Source organism: Ixodes scapularis, unplaced genomic scaffold, assembly GCF_016920785.2.
Source record: "Ixodes scapularis isolate PalLabHiFi unplaced genomic scaffold, ASM1692078v2 PGA_scaffold6__148_contigs__length_123643588, whole genome shotgun sequence".
Classification (NCBI taxonomy): Eukaryota; Metazoa; Arthropoda; class Arachnida; order Ixodida; family Ixodidae; genus Ixodes; species Ixodes scapularis.
In genome coordinates, this window is record NW_024609881.1 from 101023593 (window position 1) to 101045410 (window position 21818).

Genomic DNA, 21818 nt, shown 5'->3' on the forward strand with positions numbered 1-21818 from the left:
CAGCGTATTTATCTACATTTGTTGGTACAACTATGCCCGAAAACGCTTTCACTGAAATCTGGTGCTGTACACTTAAACGCACTTCCCCACGCAGATGGGTCTAGCGGGAGCCTTGGGATAATTGCGGAAACGGCAGAAGAAGGAACCGAGATCGCGAGTTGTAGACGCTCCGCCTAATTAGATAACTGATTCCTTGACCGACTGTGCAGAGGCACCGCTTCACGTATCTCATGCGAGAGGCCGCACAGTCAATATCACCTAGATAGACAACGGCTGCGGACACACAACTTGAATACACGCGTGTATCCGCCCTAGTAGATACGCGAGGTCACCTCTAGTGAGCGTCAGCATCGCCGCCATCGCACCCCGGAACGTCTCATGAAGAGCGCGACCCTAGCACACGGCAACGCAAAGACGAACGCCTCTGTCTCTGCGTGACTCATATCAAGCTTCCCGTGTTTGCCGCTTGGGTAGGGCTGGGCATTCACTAAAGATGACGTCATCTGCAGGGCCGTTCTTCAATGTGGTATATGCACAGTCTACACGAGGGTTGGTTTTATCATCATTGTCGACTTGTAATGCTTTTTGTCGGCGAAAAACCGTCCGCCACATTTGTATCATGAAAAAACTTTGCCACTACTTTGAAGAAGCCAATTTTCCTCGGCGACTGCTCCGAAGACGCCAGTGCCCTCAGCGAGTTGTCCTGACGCAAGTGGCGATGGAAACTGTGCAAGCGTGCGCTCTTCCACTGCGGCGGTCGCTGACGGGTATGCTAACTCGAAACAGAGCCGCACGGGACCCGTGGACGACGAGGGATTCATCACCGTCACAAGAAGAAGGGAAGAAGGACGCATCAACCTTCCGAGGGTGAGAACGCTGCCAGCAAGCTGGGCTCCGCACCGCGAGCGCCACGACTTTGTGCGCTCTTCATTTCCAGACTGAATCCCAGCACAACGGTTTCGGGCTTTTCATACTTTGTGGCCCCTACTCTGAAAAACAAGTCTGCCACGTGCACCAAACTTGTGTCCAAGTGCGATAGCTGCGCTTCTTTTCATATATATGTGTCAATATTGAAGACTTCGAGGTACTTAACCAAGCATAAAATGTGGCCGGCCAGATGTCTATTTCGCCCTTTTTGTGAGAGTGTAAAAAACATTCGGCGTTATCCTGCGACCACCAGTAATTAATAAATCAATGGCGTGTACTGTTTGTGAACAAAATGTGTTCGAGTATCAAAACGAGGGAGTGTGAGTTTGTTTTAGTTGTCGGGTGTTCATTCAAGGTGTTATATCTCACGGAGACATGACTGGAGAAGGCATTTCTATCTCTAATTACTTAACGGAGGTCGAACGTGACGGTGCAGTTACGAGAAAAAGGCAAAAATCGAGCGGACTTTTTTAAATTACTGCAGTACCTTATTCGCGTCGAGTTCAGTTTATGGGGATAGCTTTAAACGCAACTTTTTGCCTTTAATGCCGCGGTTAGGCAACGAAACAAAAGAGATTTTGGAAGCGGCCATCATTGTCGAGTATGTTTTGTTTGTCACTGAAGCCTTGAACCCGGGAAGGTCCCCTAAACCAGACGGGCTCAGCGCTGCATTTTATAAAGCTCTGAATCATTCACTGTCAATAGTACTGGCCAGTGTCTTCAATAAGGCTTCCAAACTAGGTGTCCTACTTCCATCCTTTTTGTCGTCCCTCGCCATTTTAATCCTGAATTTGATGACATTGTCAAACTTTGGCAGGTAACTTCGTATAGACCTATCAGTCTAACTAATGTTGGTTATAAAATACTTATGAAGATATTGGCCAGGAGGTTACGGACTGTAATTGCGGAAATAGTTGGCCCCCACCAAACATGCGGGATTAAAGGCAGGACCATCTTCAAAAATGTCCATAAAACACGGAGCGTGTTGGAGTGTTGCGACGCCATGCATTGTGGCGTGCATACTACAAATAGACCTAGAGAAAGTGTTTGATCGTGTACCGAACGACGTGTTGTTGGGTGTTCTGACTCTGTGACTCTGTGATACGCGAAGGCGTATCACAGAGTCACAGAGTCAAATAATGACTCTGTGACTCTGTCATAGAGTCATTAGAGTCACAGAGTCATAATAATGACTCTGTGATACGCGAAGGCGTGCGCATGGCCTATAACGGCTGTACAACGAGCTTTTAATAAATCAGTCCGTCGGGAAGCGAATTCAAGTGCAGCGTTCTGCTCGTCAAGGGTGTTCCTTCTCACCTCCTTTTTTGCATCTACTTGGAATCACTCTGTTTAAGAAATATAAGGCGTGACAGTGTCAGTGGGTTCAAATCATATTCATCTGAGTTACGGGTTATTGCTTATGAGGACGACCTTGCCATTTTCTGTAGGAATCACGAGAGTGCCATCAGAGTTGTCAATACAGTCAAACATTTTTGTCGTTTAAGTGGTGCTGCGGTCAACTGGGGTAAATGTCTGGGCTTCTGGCATGGAGAATGGAGTTGTACCCCAAGTGTGTTTGCCAATGTTAAATGGGTCACCACTCCTGTAAAGTACTTAGAAGTGCCCCTTGAGTATTACCGAGAGTGAAGACTATTGGCGTAGTCAAGCAGTAAAGCTTCGCGAGAAAGCAGAAAAATGGAGCTGTAATGGTTTTTCGATTTTTGCGTGTGCCACAGTTTGCAATTTATTTCTTGTTAGCAAACTGTGGTACGCTTTGGAGGTGTTACACCACTCTCGTGTGAACGTGCAAAAACTGCGCCGTGTTTCTCCGGTGTTCATTTGGGGCTCGTCTTGGGAGCGAACGAGCGGAATGAGCCTTTTTCGAAGAGTTCGCGAAGGAGGACTAGGCGTATCTCACTTGTTTTCGCGGCAAATGCTAAACCGTGTTTGTGATTTTTGTGATGTTAGTGATCCATTTTTGCGCACTGTTTGTCAAGTAAGATTAGGTCGATGTTTGTCTGAGTTCGTGGCTTCCTCATCCAGTGTGACCGGCGGTACTCATGGGTACCTCAAAGAAGTTGTCGCATCATGCCGCTTTTTGGCGGCTCGTTTTTCTACCGAGTATTCGAGCGCAGTAACACTTAAGCGGGTGTATAAAGTTGTTTCGAAGCTGTTTTTCTGTTCACTTGTACAGGGCATTGTACTGTGAAGGCCCAGGACAGGACGTCTTGAAACGTGTGAAAAAGATGAGAGCACCACCGTGGGTCAAGTCATTTTCTTTAAATAACGTACCGGTATCTCACCAATTAAAACATGAATGGAGGAGAGGGGCCTGTTTGTGCCGTGGGGTATTCATTGTTTCTTATGTCAAAAGCCAGAGACTATTGAACACGTCTTCTTGGAGTGTTGAGATGGCGACTTCCTTTGGGATGTCCTACAGCGCACTTTGAAGAAAGACTTACCACTTGACTCTCACGGGATTAGGTACCTGCCGGTAGAAAACGAAGGACCCGCCCCATTCGAGCATGTTACGTTGCTTGGCCTGCATAGTATTTGGAGGTCTAGAATGGCTGTGCTCCACGCAGCCCGTGATGTGCGTGAAGCTACAAAGTATTCCCGCGAAAGTATAAATTCATTTGTTGATGTTCATAAGGCTCAGAAATGCACGCTTGAGTGGCTGCCCTGCATTGAAAAGTTGTTTAAAATGAGCAAGTTTTAGCCCCACAATGCTAGCCGAGACCAGCTGGCAATTTTAGCATTATCTCTCGTTTTGTGTTCTGGTCGTGTTTTTATCTGTTTGACGTACCCAAATCCGGCAATAAAGAGAAAAGAAAAAAAGGGAGGGGCGGGGGTTCGGTGTCGCTGCGGTGTTGTTGTTGTGTGTGTGTGTGGGGGGGGGGGGGGACTTTGCATGCGTTTCGTGTATTATGTGTGCTCAGGAATGATGCGTAACTACCACGTAGCGTTTAAATGTCGGGGGAACATTAAAAAGCATATTAACGCTTCTCCAAAAAGTTTTTTTTTTTCATTTTGAGCACCATCTGGTGGAAGCTATATTAATTACACTAGGGGAGAAACTTTCCTCTATTGGACGAAAAAAGGCGGCAATTTTTTTGCTTCCTTAGGGGAGGAACGTTTTCTCCACAAGAAAAAATATATGGCAACTTTCCTGACTTCTTAGGGGACGAAATGTCATCCCTTTATAGAACAAATATGATAAACGCGAGTTCCTCCTTTAAAGGGATGCTGAACCGAAATCTGGAATCCCCCCAACACGCGGCAAAATCGTGCAACAGGATGCTACAAACACCAAAACATCACTCATACCGCGATATCTGGAACGGATGACAGTATTTTTCAAAAAAAAAAAAAAGAGGCGCATTTGGCAGGAATGTTGACGTCGTGTTTCTCCGAGAAAGAGAGGGAACGGCCACGCGTCTTCTAGGCCTCGCGCCCTTGAGGGAGCGAAGCGAAGAGGGGACGAAACTAGGTATCTTTACGTCACGCACCTCGTCGGTCTGGTTCAATCTCGACTACTTTTTCCGAAAATACGGCAGCCCATTTGAGGTATCGCCTTATAGTAGTGTTGTAGGAATTGTACCGTCCCGCCCACATCTCCAGCATAGTTTTTTTAAATCCAAATTTCGGTTCACCATCCCTTTAAAGAAGAAAGTACTACTTCTTTTTTTTACAGTGCATAGTCACCCCGGTCAGCTCCAAGCGCAGAGAATCCTTCTCTAAATCAGAGAGGGCTAGCGAAGGCGAAGAGACACTGACGCCGGAGTTTTTTAGGGCAAATGAGTCGATTATTTCCCTCCCGAATCTCTAAAAATAACCGACAAGCACGTGCGTTTTTCTTTTTAGCTGAGGTTTACATCTTCCCCATGTGCCAATGTACTGCTATAGGGTGCACAGAATCGCCGCTGGGATAGGCGACCTATTAGAAGTACTCTATCAGGTGAACATTTGAGCAGCGGCCCGTTTGCCCGAAATATTCTCCTCCTCAAAAGAAAGGAATGGAATAGATTCCATCTCTCCGGCAGGGAACGAACTGCTTTTCATGTTTTTTGGGCAGTTTTTCAGAGGGATAGGAGTATTAAAGGCAGGTTAGAACTATAGGATAATAGTTCTAACCTGTCGGCACATTTGCTTGAGTTTGAATTTCAAGTTTTAGGTTTCAAATTTCTTTATTTCTCTTCATACAAGAAGAAAGAGAAGATAAAAAAGCAGTAAAAAATTACTTGACAGTGCCTTCTTTTTACCCAACAACAACAGCAGAAGAGACACTCAAAACAAAATTTCGCACTCAAGAGTACACAATCAAATATCTGACGCAACTAGTTTAAGATAGTAGGCGCCCGTTGGAGCAGTGTTCAATAGTAATTTTCCGTGATTAAATTAGTTTAACATTATGGGTAGCGGGTATCTAACCATCTCATTTCCGTAGTGTGTTCTCGAGCGCGGGATGGTCCAGGTGTTTCCATGGCGGGTGGCATGTGAGATGTTTTTTGAGTGAAAGGAAGAAAGAAAAAGAATACTATTTCCTGGGTGGTTTATCTCTGCTTTATACGGTAGGGCAAATTTATACTTAGAATGGTTCGTGATTGGAACAATTCCGAATTTATTAAATAACGGTGCCGTTTTGTTGTCATGTGCTTAATTACTGAACGTATTTATTTCTTTTCTGACGTGCATGAACACGATGAATATTTGCAGAAGTTGTATTTCCCCATACCAAGAAACAGTAATTAAAACAAACGTAAAATAAAGAGTTATAGAGAAGTCGTAGTACAGACTGAGGTAAGGTTTTTCTATACGTATAAATTATACCAAACACCTTCGATAGTTTTTTTTTTCTATTATCTCAACTGTTCCATCCCATCGCATGCATTCGTTGAACATAACACCGAGTACTTTGACATTCTGCACAATTTCTATAGCACGTGAGTCTGAAGAGAAAGTTGATCTCCGCTAATTTTTACCCCCTCTGAACCGAAAACAACTCCTTTCATTTTATTACTATTTATCACTAAAGAGTTCAGGACTGTCTGCGTATAACTCTTTTTAAGAAATGCATTACCTGTCTTTATAGTGTACGAAATATCCGACCCTGAAAAATAAATATAGTAGCATAATCTGCATAAATCATTATGTTTGCTTTATTGCCAGTGTTAGCTATGTCGTTACTATACAAGTTAAATAAATGAGGGCGTAAAATACTGTCTTGATTTTTTTAGACTCAAAACGATTGCAATTTATTACAACACTTTGAAAGCGAATCTGTAAGTACGAAATTCTCAAGTATTTTCATGACTATTCCCCGAGTACCATAAAGTTAACGTTTTCGAAGCAGAGTTTTAAGATTAAATATGATTGAGTGCTTTCGAAAGATCGATCAAAATTACCATTATAAAAAGTTTATTTTCAATATCGTTTTTGAATAATTTCTTTTTGGTGTAATAACGCTATGTCTGTGGACTACCCTCTCCGAAGACCGTACTGCCGGGCACTAAGAATCGAGTGCTTTTCACAAGAAGTCTAAAGTGATTTAGGTATGAAATTCTCAATCCTTTTGAAAAAAAATCGTAAAATGGAGGCTGGCCTGTAATTACTAAGGTCGTTCCTATCCCCTGCTTTATATATGACAGAAACCCTTGCTATCTGCATATTACGCGGGAAAACACGAGTTACAATACATACGTTAAACATATGAGCTAAAGTAAAAGCAATACACTCTATAATATATTTAATAAGTTTTATTTGAATCTCCTGAGAGTCAGAACTTTTGCTGTTTTTTTTTCAACTCATAAAAATGAAAACATCTTCCTCGCTAATTAGAGAGAGAAATATTCTACCAGAAAAAATATTATGCATACCTTGAAGCTTCAACAGAGTGAACGCTATTATTAAGTCAACAAAATAATAATTAAAGAGGTCTGCAAAAACTCTACCTTTTTAATATCCCCTTCAATCGTAAATTCGGTTGTTTCTACAAACTGACGTCCTTCATGCAATTCATGTAATGTAATTTCAAACTTGCCCTTGAAGACGACTGCTACGTCAAAACGTAAGGCGAGAGCCTTGAGGCGATGGGAAGTGCTATGTGTGCGCGGCTTGCCAATTAAAGAAAAAAAAAGTACGTGAGTTGGAGTGTGGATATTGAAGAGTTTTGTTGTAAGAATCGTAAGTGAATTTTGTCAATACCTGCTGCTTCCGAACATGTTCACACTCAAGAAAAAGGGGCGTAAACAGGTGTATCGTTACACCAATTGTCCCATATAATACACCCCAAAACTTTAATTCGACGTACAGCGCCCTACAGTCCCACAAAGAGCCCGAAATTTCACGAGCGGCTTGGTAGCCGTGTGGTACAACATAATAAAATAGCTAATGTACGTGTTACTCACTACGAAAAAAATAATCGGCATTTTCTTGGCCCTACTGTAAAAGCTCGGTGCTTTCTTTGTGTGGCCTTTGACACGTACTTCAGCGATTTAAAAAGGTATATCACGCCGTTATCAAGCACCTCGAAAAATGTGTGGCCGTCTGTTCGACTATAGGGCTCTGCACGTCGAAATGAAATTTTGGGGTGTATTATATGGGACAAAAGGTGTAACGATACACCCTTTTGCACCCTTTTGTCTTAAGAGTGTGCGTGTAACCTCTAAGGTGCTTTTTCAGCCTCCTCTTGAGGATTCACTGTGAATTCAATTATAGCATACTCGAAACTAAAAATGAACTCTCATACCACGGTTAGTGCGCTAGGGTGAAAACAAGTTGATCGCGCGGCTCATTTTCAGGAGCTCAATACCTCTACGCGCGCTTCTCGAAAAACCAGTATGGATTTTTTATGCCCTCACTTCAGAGTTCTGCAGTCGCCTACGGTACATAGATAAAACAAGCATTTTCTGAAGCAATAGTGAGAGCGCAGTCTAGCTGGTGTAAATTGAGCATTGTAGTAAATCGAGACTAGGGATACGGACAAGGAAAAAACACAGAACGACACGAACGCAGCTGTACACTTCACCTCAAACGCAGCTACAAACTTTGTTTCACAGAGCCTACATATAAGTCTGTCACCAGCCGTGGTCCCCCTCTTTTTCTCCTCCTATTCCCCCCCCCCCTTTCTCTCTTCCTTTTTCTAGGCCCCTTACATTCATACTTGGGCTAGTTGTGAACTTTAGAAAGTTTCTCTCTTGCGTCTGTTTTTGGTTGCGCCTTACACCATGATTCCCCGTACATTCCAGTCAAGGATAAGCATAGACGACGCCAACACAAGGCTGCCGACAGATCCACTGTTAACACACAGATACACCGCGACACCCGGAGGTCACCCCGGTTCTTCCAAACCAGTCAGCCGCAAAAAATGTTTCCGAGTGGACGGACGTGTGGCATGCATTCGGCAGACGTCTTCATCCAGTTCGGGACTTTCACTAATACTTTCATGTTGATGTTTTCCCTTTCTAAAATTTTTACATTTCCTCGAGGAGGTAATAAGCAGGGCACTTGCTTCTTCATCAGATTGAGGGTGTAAAAGTTGGTTATTCCACCCTTTTGGTAACCTTTTGGGAACCTTTTTTTAAAAAAGATAGGGGGTGCTAGTGCCTCCCTTAGAGATAACCAATACGTTTGAAATATATCACATTCTAATTTCAGTGTATTTGCAGTACACTTCATAATTGTAAGTACACAAAAAATGGTCCGAAAATACACCCTTCTTTTTTTTTTTACTTAGTACTAATTGAATTTCTAAAAATATTTTTTCAAATACCTGTATTTAAACTACATTTGAAATTCCCTTCATACGTTCTGAAATATGTAAATACTTAATTAGTAGGCACGAAGTGCCTTTCACATTGATTTCTTAAAATATTTATTTATTTCATGCAAAATATACTCCAACCCTAATAAATATGCCATGATCAAAATTATGTGCAGAATACTCTTAAAATACCCGGAAATCTTAAATACCGTTGTGTTTTACTCTAAGTTTCTTTTGACTGCAATACTTTGGTAGTTTGACTTAAACTGCCAAAGTATTAAAAAACTCGCCTATTAGAAGTTCACTTTAAGCAGATGTGGAGTACACTGAAGTGCCTAAATACAACATTTGATTAGTTTGTCAATTGAGTTCTGCAGCATCGCACTGATAAATCAGCCCAGTTTACGTTATTGTTTCCTTTTTTCTATCAAGAACACACCTGATGCGTTTGTTGCACACCAATCACAAACGGTGTTCGGGAACTACAAATACAACACTTCCTGATGCTGGAACGCTTCAGCAAGTGCTGTGAGCAGATACGTTTGGCGTGGTAGTGTTAACCAGGCATTTTCAAAGTTTCTTTCGTGACAAGTTTGTACCATGTTAAGTTTCTTTCTTGACCAACCCGCGACTGTAAAAGAAAGTATGTCAGGATAAAAATTTCGCCAGAAACACTTAAGGCTGCTCAGGTGTACAATGCCAAAGCATTGCAGTTCTTTTGACTGCGACGTGACGCCTTCAACAGACGGCGGCATTTTAGGTCGCCCTCACTCACCTTCACCCTCACAGCCATACTCACCTAAGCCCCTCACTCACCCTCAGCCCTTCGCTCACCTTCACTGAACCTCACGGCCCTCACGCACTCATGGCCCTCACGCCCCTCACACGCTCACCGCCCTCACGGCCCTCACGCACTCATAGCCCTCACGCACCTTACCGCCCTCTCGCATTCATGTCCCTCACGCCACTCACCGCCCTCACGCCCCTCACTCACACATGGCCCTCACGCCCCTCACGCACTCACCGCCCTCACGGCCCTTACGCACTCATTGCCCTCACGCCACTCACCGCCCTCACGCCCCTCACGCACTCATGGCCCTCACACCCCTCACGCACTCACCGCCCTCGCGGCCCTCACACTCCCCTCACGCCCCTCACGCACTCATGGCCCTCACGCCACTGAGGCCAGCTTGAGATGGGGCAATTTCGCCTAGAAACGTTACGTCGCAACACCAGCAACACGGGCCGCCCGCGTTCAAACGCAGCAACCAATTGCTGCGGTTTTCCATCATCATAATTAAATTTTATTTTTCTTGCACTATTTAGACACACAATTACGCGCAATAAACGTGTTTTTATGCATTTACATCTCGTTGAGAACACTAATGCATCTTTCTGAAACAGTTTATTTCCAAAAACGATCAATTTCAAACCAGTACCAAGTCTTTTGTAGTCATCATCGCCGGCACGAGGTATCACGTGAAAATATCGCGTCCCTGATTGGATGCAGCCGCTTCAAACGTCTTCAAATTGTTCCGAGTTGCTCGCTTGTTTTGAGCCGGACCCGATCTCAGCCATTCGTGTCGATCTAGGAAAAACTAAAGAACAACCCGCCGTCAACACCAAAATTGCTGATACAGTTGCACCGACTGAAGAGGGTCTCACGCACTCACCGCCCCCACGGCCCTCACGCGCTCATGGCCCTCACACCCCTCACGCACTCACCGCCCTCACGGCCCTAACACTCCTCACACTCCTCACGCACTCATGCCATTCACACACTCACCGCCTTCACGCTCCTCACGCATTCATGAGTCATGGCCCTTACAGCCCTCACGGCCCTCACGGCCCTGACTCATCCTCACACTCATAAATTTTTCTGACACAGAAACTCACTCACCCTCACCTCACATGTGAAGATGATGGTGAGTGAGGGTGAGTGAGGGCCCTCATGAGTGAGATTTGACGAGGTATGGTCTTCAATGAGTCAATGACTCACGCACCAGGCACACCTTCAGTCAGCCAGAACACTTGGAGCTGGCGTGGCGTCCGGGAAGCGTGCTCCTCTCGCACCCCGCCCGGAGGACCGGGTTCGATTTCCGCCGTGACCGAAACGTACCAAATATTGTAGCCGTTAATTTACTTTGTTTACGTGAACCTCGTGGAGAAATGTGACGTCAATCCAGGCATATTTGATGTGTTATTACCCTTTCGGCAGTAGTCCGTTATAGGTACCTTTGCTGGGTCACGCCGCCGCCGACGCCAGATATTCGCCTAATAGGCCCCATATGATGCTTTCGCATTAAAAACAAACTGCGTGGTCGCTGATTGAAATTGAGCTTCAATCAATTACTACACCATGCGGGAAGTGATTGCTATACTATCAGTCCTACATTAACAAGACCGATGACAGTAAAATGTTTTTTTTTTGTTAAGTTGCTTCTTCATAGTTGCGGGGTCACGACGCCGCCGACGCCAGATTTTCGCCTAATAGGCCCCATATGATGCTTTCACATTAAAAACAAACTGCGTGGTCGCTGATTGAAATTGAGCTTCAATCAATTACTATAGACCCTTTCCGGAATTCAGTGCCATCTGGTGACTCAAATGGCAGTTTATCTTTTACTATACTAATGGCGGCAATGAACCTGTGGTCTGCAGTATTTAATAGGGATCTTTCACTTAAAGGTCAACGGTAAACGAGAATGTGCACTTCACTACAATTATTTTTCAATCTCTTCTAGTGTCGATGGCGAAACAAATGCAGTCAGTCGGAACGAAGCGCCAACCCACATAGACGCCTTGATAGATTTCTATACATCAAGGGGCTTTGAAGCCGAGTGAGTGTTAATAACAGTTTGACTGGGACCGAGTTAGAAATTAACTCTTACGCAGCTCTTGCGTCCAATTCCTGCCTCACGCCGCGCTAACATCTAAATTGTATAGGCCACAAATCATCTGCTTAGGAGCATCTTCAACTTCTTCCTTCATCAGTAAACAGAAGGCCGCCATTAGTATAGCACATATGCCGTTTTCAGATGATGATGATAATGATCAAAGTGGCCAGACTGAATTCCGGAAAGGGTCTATACCATGCGGGAAGTGATTGCTATACTGTTAGTCCTACATTAACAAGACCGATGACAGTGAAATATTTTTTTTTTTGTTAAGTTGCTTCTTCATAGTTGCGGGGTCACGCCGCCGCCGACGCCAGATATTCGCCTAATAGGCCCCATGTGATACTTTCGCATTAAAAACAAACTGCGTGGTCGCTGATTGAAATTGAGCTTCATTCAATTACTATACCATGCGGGAAGTGATTGCTATACTATTAGTCCTACATTAACAAGACCAATGACAGTAAAATATGTTTTTTTTGTTAAGTTGCTTCTTCATAGTTGCTGGGTCACGCCGCCGCCGACGCCAGATATTCGCCTAATAGGCCCCATATGATGCTTTCACATTAAAAACAAACTGCGTGGTCGCTGATTGAATTTGGGCTTCAATCAATTGCTATACCATGCAAGAAGTGATTGCTATACTATTAGTCCTACATAACAAGACCCATGACAGTGAAATATAAGTTATTTTTGTTAAGTTGCTTCCTCATAGTTGCATAAAAGAGTGTGGAAAAAAATGTCAAGAAACATAGTACGAACCAGAAATGCAGCTCTGAAATTTGATAAATTTGCGTCACAGTAAGTAAAAAGTTTAGAATGCATATTCTGTATGTGCATCTAAAATACAACTTTAGGTATGCCGAATGTATGCATCGAAGGAACATATTTAAGGCACCGTCATTCCCAGATTATTTTCTGCAGACTGTACGTGCATAGAGGTTGAAATATTACACTGTCCAAACTACCCAGAGGTGCGCACTATATGTAAAAATTCAATATTGTCAAGATAGTTTATTATCACGAGACGTGAAGTATTTTTCGAATGACGGATTACGTAAATATTGAATTCTATATGATACAAGGTTCTCTCTGTTTTTTTCAAGAGGGCATTTTTAAGCTATGTTGTGCATGAAATATATTTACGTGCAGAGCATGCTTAAAGCATCGACTCTGCAGCGGAGGCTGAGTATCTAAAGAAAACATTTTTTTACTGAAAAAAATTGCCCCTGAGAACTTTACACCGCGTGTTTACCAAAGTCCTCAAAATGTGGCACCTCACCCAGCACTTGAGATCAAAATTTGATTCGAAACACTTCGTGTGAGAAAACTCTTTGAGAAAAGAAATGACTGAAATCAATTAGTAGAGTAGACTATCGATTTTGTCAGTCGTCACTGGTTCACCAGAAGACCAAAATTTCATGCAGCACGCCAAGGAAACGCATAAATTAGCGCATGCTTGGCAATCCAAGGAGCCTAGCTTAGGCCTATTGGTTGTTTTTCTCTAAGGCGTTAGTTATTGCAAGAGTAATATTATTCGGCCTTTCAATGCCTTACATCTGGGACACATTATAATTGACACAGTGTCCGACTTAAACCAAAGATGCCACGTGTGACCCGAAGAACCAGCAGCGAAGCCCAAATCGGGCACACGTTTGGCAATTTATTCCCAAAGTTGCCACATGAAAAACAAACACCCCGAATTGAAACCAAACTGTGCCATTGGTAGGGCGAATTCATCCTAAAGGTGCCGAATAACAGTCAAACTACCAGCAGCGAAGCCTTACTTTGTCACTTGTACATTGAATTAAGGCCAAGATAAGCGGGTTCTGGCCTTAGAAAGTCATATCGGGCTTTATCAAGTGTTTTTCTGTCTTTTAAGGTACTAAAAGTTACAAGAAAAAAAAATTGGCCCAAAAGATGTCTGTCATTTGGGACGTTTTCTTAATTCCATGATTCTAGAAAAGAGGCTAAGAGCTAAATATTTCTTAATTCATTTCAGCGGCCACCCTGAAGAGCGATATGTTTGAAGCCGTAGGAAGCTATAGTGCCAGCATATTAAAGGAATACTAAACCAAAATTTGGATTTCACACACAAAATAAAGGCCGCAGTAGTGTTGAACGGGGCACTACGAACTCCAAAACATCGGTCATACATCGATATCTCAACCGGATTGCCGTACTTTTGGAACAAAAAGGCGAGGTCAGGCTATGGGTTATGACATCATTATCCTCCTGGAAGATTTGAGAATGAGGAGAGCGGCCTCGCTTCTCTCCTCCTCGCTTCGGTTCACCAGCTTGACGGGACGTAGCGAGGACGAGGGAGAATAAGAAATGTGACGTGACTTGGTCTCGGCGGCCTCGTCGGCCGTGTTCAATCGCCGCACTTCATTTCCAAAAATACTGCGATCCGTTAAATATATCTCTGTATGCGTGATGTGTTGGGGCTTTGCAGCGTCCCGCCTATCCGTCCAGCCTTGTTTTTGGGATCTCGAACTTTTTGTTCAGTATCCCTTTAAGACGTCCTAACATAAAAAAAAAACGTTTCGAACGCTACCTGGTTGATAAGGAATTTGAAGTGGACGCGTTTCATGCATAAAAACACAAACATCATATTTTGCATCGCCTTGCAAATAAGAACTCGTTTGATGAAGAGACAGATGTAACCGCGTATTAGCACGCAGAGTGAAGTTTACCACATTGCTGTCTCGCATTCCTTAAACTAAACGTGGATCCATCAACATATACTATCGCACAAAACCCGGTTTTATGAAATGTTTTCTTTTTTTTCTAACTTGACTACCCTCAAAAGTGCAGTTTCGCAGCAAGATACCCTTGCAGAACTTTATTAAATAACAGTGGAGGCCTCCATATTTTAGCAATCGCATCAGATCACCTACAGATCAGTGTTGCGGAGTTGCCACTCCGGAGTTGGAATGATTCCGGAATCATTCCGCATTTTACGACCCCGGAATGGAATGGGAATGGAATGGCGGCAACGTTGAGGGGAATGGAATGGGAATAAAATTACATGCCTTTTGCCCGGAATGGAATGAGAATAAAATGGGGCACGGTTCTTTTTTTTTTTTTAGTGTTTACGGTCAGCTAAACCGAGCCAGTCAGTGAGTCAGTTGCTCAAAAATAAAATGAGCGGGAAACTGCTAGCCCGCGTAGAACCTTAACAGACTTATACGCCAAAAAAATGCAATAAAAAAAAACAAGCGTCAAAGCAAAGAGCAAAGGGAAAAAGGGGTGTACCTTCAGCGAAAGCTAAGACGTTTGAAATATACCACATTCAAATTTGAGTGTATTTGAAGTAAAGTTTATAAGTGTAAGTACACAATAAATACACCGGAAATATACACTTTTTTTTTCTTACTTTGTACTAAAATATATTTCTGAAAATCTTATAAAAATACCTTTATTTAAACTACATTTCAAGTTCCCTTCATGCGTTCTGAAATATGTAAATACTAAATTAGTATGCCCAAAATACCTTTCGCATAGATTTTTTAAAATATTATTTATTTCATGCAAAATATACTCCAACCCTAATAAAAATGCAGCGATGAATAATATGTGTAGAATACTCTTAAAATACCTGCAAATCGTAAATAATGTTGTGTTATGCTCTAAGTGTCTTTTGAGTGCAATACTTTGGTAGTCTGACTTAAACTACCAAAGTATTGAAAAGCTCGCCTATCAGAAGTTCACTTCAAGCAGATGTGGAGTACACTGAAGCGCCTAAACACAACGTTTGAATAGTTTCTCAGTTGAGCTGTGCAGCATCGCACTTATAAATCAGCGCAGTTTATGTTATTGTGTCCTTTTTGCTATCAAGAACAGACCTGATGAGCTTCTTGCGCACCAATCACAAACGGGGCTCGGGAACTACAACCACAACACCTGCTGATGCTGGAAAGCTTCAGCAAGTGCTGCGAGCAGATATGTTTGGCGTGTAATTGTGTTAGCACAATGTTAGTTCACTGAATGCGTAGATATACCAAAATTACAATTCCTTGCCCCTCAAAATGCCATTTGTGCGCTAAAAAGTGCACAAATGGCATCTTGCGGGGCAAGGAATTATATTGTTGGTATATCTAAAAATTTTTCTGATTAATATTTATGATATATTTTGAATACCTTTCGCACGTATTTCGAATGGGGACAAAATAATACAGAAAGAATACAAAATGAATATTCTTATTCATTATATTTCAAGTTGGTTTCAAGTACGACCTCTTTTTGCTAAGGGTAGCGTGGCGCCTTTCACGGACGCGCAGGCGTCGGGCTTCGATGGCGTTACACGAGAGCAAAACAAGAAACCAAGCGAAAGAAAAGGGAGCGGCAAAGAAAGAAAATGCCATGAACAACTCCTCATCGTCCTTCTTGTCATGCTTTTTTTGTTGTTGTTGCGACGGTTTGCAGAATGCACTCGCGCGCACAGACTGAGATCTGGGAGCGGAAGCGACTCCTAACTCGCAAGGCTCTGATAACTCGTTGACTCGGGCGCCGTCGAAAGATGATCAGGTATTGTTTCTTATAGTTCGAGGCGCGTTGTTTGGCAGGCAGCCAACCCTGCTGCCTTCCACGTTCATTCGCGCGCACTCCTTTGAGTGCGAAATGTGGGTTTGCTTCGGCAATAAAACAAAGCGAGATTCACTTCTCTCTTCTCCTCTTGCGCTTTGCTTGGAGGCTTGTTTTTTTATACTGCATTTGTAGTGTAAGTCCGCCCATTACTCGGTCTTTGTTCCGATGCTTGTTTTCTGTGTTCTATACTTTAGTGGGTTGGGGTTACAAGCAAGCTAGCGGATTCCCGCTCATTTCCTTTGACTTTAGTCTCTGCGTACTTCGTTTCACCTTGCGATGAACCGCTGCGGACGCCACGAGTCACCCTAGGCAATCCAGCACCATGAGCGGGACTGCAGGGTCACGCGACACTCAGAAAGCACTTTCGATGGCTCTCGTGCTGTCTGTTGAGGTCCATCGTAAGGTGAATTAGACTATCGTCACCTCTCTTGGTGTGACCGAACTGACTAGACCTGCAGAAAGATCGTCCCGCGCCAGACGAGGCGCGACCGTTGCTGTAAGGGCAACTGAGAAGGAAAGCTGGGTGCTTTCCTTCTCAGTTGATGTGTTCTTGCCGCTGTGCATGGAGTCGCTTTCAGCAGTGTACTAGCCGTTTTGCTGTGCAGGTATTTGAAGAACACAGTAATATAACTTATTTCTGCGCCACGCACGAACTGGATATTTTTACGCTCTTATCAAACAAACACGGTGGCCTTACGTCTATGTCCTAGAAGACAAATGCCAAAAAAGTTTGCCAAAAAAATTAGTGTATTTAAGTTTTGCTGTTTGTTACGAGCCACGTGGTCGCGAGACTGATGTCTTAAACAAGCATCGACATATCAAGGGGCTTTCTCGATGTTTGCAGTACATTTTAAATAAACACTTTCTGCCACCAGCGGTCCGCTTAGTAAAATCTGTGCTTTTTTGAGGAATTTAGCATTTTCTTTTTTGCAATTGTCTCTGCATTTGGTAATGTCAGCTTTATGCGGCTTATACCGGCAGAAAAATGTAGCTGTCAAGTGCCAATTTTTACGTTTAGGAATTAAACGAATGAAATGGAACGATTCAGCCATTCCAGAAGTGGAAATGGGCTCAGTGTCTCCATTCCTAGGAATTGAAAGGAATTGAATTATCGAAAACTCTAATTCCTCGGAATGGAATCGGAATGGAAGGGGGGTGCCCATTCCGCAACACTGCTACAGATTGTAACCAAGCTTTCTAGCGGAACAGTCTGAGCCCCTATTCTGTCAAGTAACAGAACTATTATTTGTAGTTCGTCGACAGGAACATTATTTTGTTTGGAAGGTAAGAAGTAAACTGAAAAATAAAAATTAACTTGGCTGTTTTTTTTTTCAAATAATATTCCTTCAGCATCATTTCATATATTTCGGTTAGATTTTAATATTTCATAATCACTAATTATATATTGATCATACCCGTAACAGCATACTTACACGGCTCATACTTGGGCCAGTTTAGCGCTATCTTGGGCCAGGCTAGAGCCAAGTTGGATCCAGCTGTTGTTTTGAAAAATATATTTTTTACATTAGTGTTTATGCCAGTTGTGTTTGATATATTTTATATATATATCACTGCTCTGTGTAACAATGAACATATACATGAAAGGGGGTAAACCAGTTGTGACCAATAATTTTTTTCTTGTCTCTTCCGTCTCAGAAAATGAGTCACGTATAAAGATTGATTCATCCATTGTTTTGATGGACAACAGCTTGTTCATTCTATTCGCAGATTTAGGCGGAGAAGCCTTACGATGCAGTACCGAAAAAGGTTCTTTCTTCTTACCGCTGGTTTCCTTGTGGTTAGCCTCTTGTATCTCACACCCTGGTCCCATGTAGCAGTGCTAGCTCCCAGCGCCACAGAGCGGCAATTACTTTCGCCGCGTGTGATGCCATTCTGCACGGACGATGGTTACAGCAACACCTTCAGTTTCGACGAACCCCAGCAAAAGACACCTAGTAAAACTGATGTTAGCAGTGTCTGGAATCCTGAATATTACCTAACTAAAGGGTATGGTCGACTACCTTTTCCCATCGAGAAGACGGAAAACCTGTCCAATGCGTATACCGTGGTGTCGCGCTGTCGCAGCAGTACAGAGACAATGTTTTTCATCCACAGCGCCGCTGGTCACCAAGTTCACCGTAAAGTAATCCGGCAGTTCGTCGGAAACGCGGCACTATCCACCGCACACGACTGGACGACGGTGTTCTTCGTGGGGATCTCGAAAAACCGCACAGCATCGAGGGCGGTCCAAGACGAAGCTACCAAGTACGGCGACGTGGTGATACTGCCGTATGAAGACACCTACCGGAACTTGACGTACAAGTTTGTCTACGGAATGAAGTGGACCCTTGAATTCTGCCCTTCTGTGAAGTACATAGTGAAGTTCGATGACGACATGGTGGCCAACCTGGTTAGGGTGGTGAGGTACCTCAGGAGGCTGCGGGCATCTCCTGGTTCAGAAATTCACTGCTACGTCTGGAACAGGAAGACGGTGCACAGAGAGACCGAATCGCCTTGGTACCTTCCTTCTGACGTTTATCCCAGGGATACGTTTCCAGATTACTGCTCCGGGCGCGCTATTTTCTTCAAAAGTGAGGCGCTGCGGAGACTGTACAGTGCTTCGTTCTGTTTGCCTTTCCACGGCATTGACGACGTTTACGTGACCGGTGATGCCGCGCTGTGGGCGAAGGTGGGTCATGTTGCCATTAATTCAGAATTGTCGCAGGACGGCGAGAATTGGGAAGGCGTCGTAAGCGGTCGCGTTATTTTCAGTCATATACACAATCATACGCTACGGGCCAAGGCATGGTATTTGATTGTTAGAGAGATTCAGCGCGAGAGTTAGAAAACGGAACATACTCCTGGATAGGTTTAATCTAATTAACCATAGAAGAGGGTTCGCATAAAAGACTAGTCATGCATCCTTTCGTGTTAAACCGCTCTGCAGGACCACTGTTCAGGGAAGGGAGAGCTTACCATAGCGATGCTGAGGTGTATTTAAATGCCACACTCTAGTACGCTGCCCTAAAATTTGAAGATCAGGTGAGGCACATGTGCGCACCTCAAACAAAATGGCGGTGGTCAGTGGCTTTACTTGTTTGCATGTACATGGAGAGAATACCACGAGCTGAGACTAAATGAAGGGCGCGAGGCTTCAACCAGAGTCACCGTGAAAGAACGCTTTAGCAGTCAAAGTAGCACCCAGCTTTAACCCGTTCCGTCCCTTTTCACACTTGGTCAGTTGCTTTATTACAGTCACTGAACTGACCTAGCTGGTTAAAGTTTAACTAACTGTGCCTTGGCTTGCCAGGCATGTTAGAATTTGATATCGGTTTCATATACTTCTCCTCCCTTCTGATGACATTCCAACCGTAGGCCTTTCCAGCGCACGAAGCTATTGGTGGACTTCATTTTCTAATCTTTCCTTTTAGAAAAAAAAAACAATTATATTTACGTCATCGTACACCTATCCCTAACATTAATCGACATGCTGGAATGAATAAAGCGAGTGAAGTTCACAAAATACCTACCAGGTGCCATTAGCTCTATTCCACTCCCATTCTGAACTCTGACCAAACTGGACACAAAGAGTGCTGCATATAATGCCCTGCGTCCAGCATCTCCTCTTAGCTCCGCTTCACTCAAGCCAAAGGTGCCATACGAAGCGACTCCAGTTTCACCTAGAGTTGGGTTCCCCAAACCTCGGCCCGCGGGCCAAATCCGGCCCGCGGAGATCTCTTGACCGGCTCGTGACTTGCGGTGGTCCTTCTATTAAAGCCCAGCCCGTGGCCCGCTTCTGGCAGGACCGCTGCTACCGGAGGAAAATAAGCTTGCGTGCGGAAATGGTGCCGCGGCACGCACCAACCGCGCAAAACAAAGTTACCAGAAAGGAGATAACACTGCAGCCTATGGTAACGCGAATCCTTTCGCCATATTATTTATTCTATATTGTCCTCACCGGAATCACCATCAATATTCCCGTTTTATTTTTAGCTATGTATGCGAAAATTCCTTTGCGTTCTCAGTATAATGTGCATAGTCTTTTGTGCCGAAACTATTGCATATCGTTAGCATTAGTGCTACCATTCTCATTAGACTTTTGTCCACTGTGATTATGCCAAAGTTTAATTAAGCTTTGTTTTATGCTTGGTGATATTTATGGTTCCAAAATATTGCGCACTGTCATATTTAACTTAGTTTTGAATTTCGAAATAGAGCATAGGTATTCACACGCATTAGATTATTTTTTTTTTTAAATTTTTACTCTTACTTTTAATTTTGTATTTAGATAGTTATATATGATTTAATTTTGTATTTCTTCATTTAAATTTACTTAGCTTTTTTCCGAACTTAGCGATGGCGACAGACCCTTCACCTCCCCCGTTCGGCCCATCAACCAAGAGGTCTGTGGACCATTGACCTTGATCCTCAAAATAAGTTATGAGACTCGCCATTCTCCTAAAACTTTGCGGATGCCACTATTTTGTTTCCTAATGAAGAGCGGGCACAAAGTGCAATAATTAGGTTTCGGAAATGCCCCTTCATGAGACACGGTTTCAGGAACCTCAGCCAATATAAATTTAGTCTTTTGTGAACTGTTTTAACATTTTTCAAAAACAGAACTGAGTTTTCAGCTATTTCAGATAAGAAATTTCAGAGAAGTAGCGGCCAGGTTTTTTTTTTACCCGACCGCAAAATTCGGTTTTTTAAACTATCGCGCTACGATTTTATACAGCGTTGCCCACGGATGGTGCATTTTTTTTGTAAAATTTGCAAAGAGCGAACCTACCTGAGAAAAAAGTAAAGAAAGAAAAAGTCTTAGCTACTATCGAAACTTAGCGAAGCCACCGGTCTTCAAACAATACGGCGCAGTTGCGGACGGGATGCAAGAGATGCCGCAAGCGGTCGCGACACCAACTGCCACCAACGAACGATCATACAACGCCGAAAGCCGGCATCCTTAGCAGATGATCCTTTCGACTCAAAAGCGGTGCGAGCTTTTTTCTTATCTGTTTCCGATGCATTATTTTATCATCCTTTCTAATAAAACAAATTGAATATAGACATAATCAATTAAAAATGTCTTGTCGGGTTATTTTAGCAGTTTTTTTCGTGGTACCTATGTCGTCTGCTTTGCAGTTCCTTGTTGTTACCGTACCTGTTTTTGTTTCTGCGACTGTCGCCGCCTGCGCAACGCGCGCCACTTTTTAGTCGAAAAGATTTAAAGCTAAAGACGCCGGCTCTCGGCGCTGTATGCTCGTTCGTTGGACCGCTTGCTCTATCTCTTGTCTCCCGTGCGTAATGCCGCTGTATTGTTTGAGACCGGTGGCTTCGCTGCGTTTCCATAGGAGCTAAGCATTTTTTTTGTTTACTTTTTCCTGAAGTAAGTTCTCTCTTTGCAAATTTCCCACGAAAAAAAAAAATCACCATCTGCGGGCAACGCTGCACAAAATCGTAGCGCGATTGGTTAAGAAACAGAATTTTATAGTCGATTTAAAGAGCCTGGCCGGTACTTGGGATACTCGGTAAAATATTTTCAGGACAAAGATGGCTTCCTCCTAGATTGCACAAATTTCTGGGCCAAAATTTGGCTTTTGTCTGAGAGTTTAGGGCTGTGAAAAGCTTGAAGAAGCCATAGTAGA

The 21818-nt window shown here is 43.4% G+C and overlaps 1 protein-coding gene across 1 annotated transcript; it reads left to right on the plus strand.

The window, feature by feature from the left end:
- Nucleotides 1–17926: 17926 nt before the first annotated feature.
- On the plus strand, nucleotides 17927–19021 carry LOC8038121 (beta-1,3-galactosyltransferase 2-like). Its single transcript, XM_029969408.3, has one exon. It carries the CDS (start codon nucleotides 17927–17929, stop codon nucleotides 19019–19021), a length of 1095 nt encoding a protein of 364 aa, XP_029825268.3.
- Nucleotides 19022–21818: the final 2797 nt, after the last annotated feature.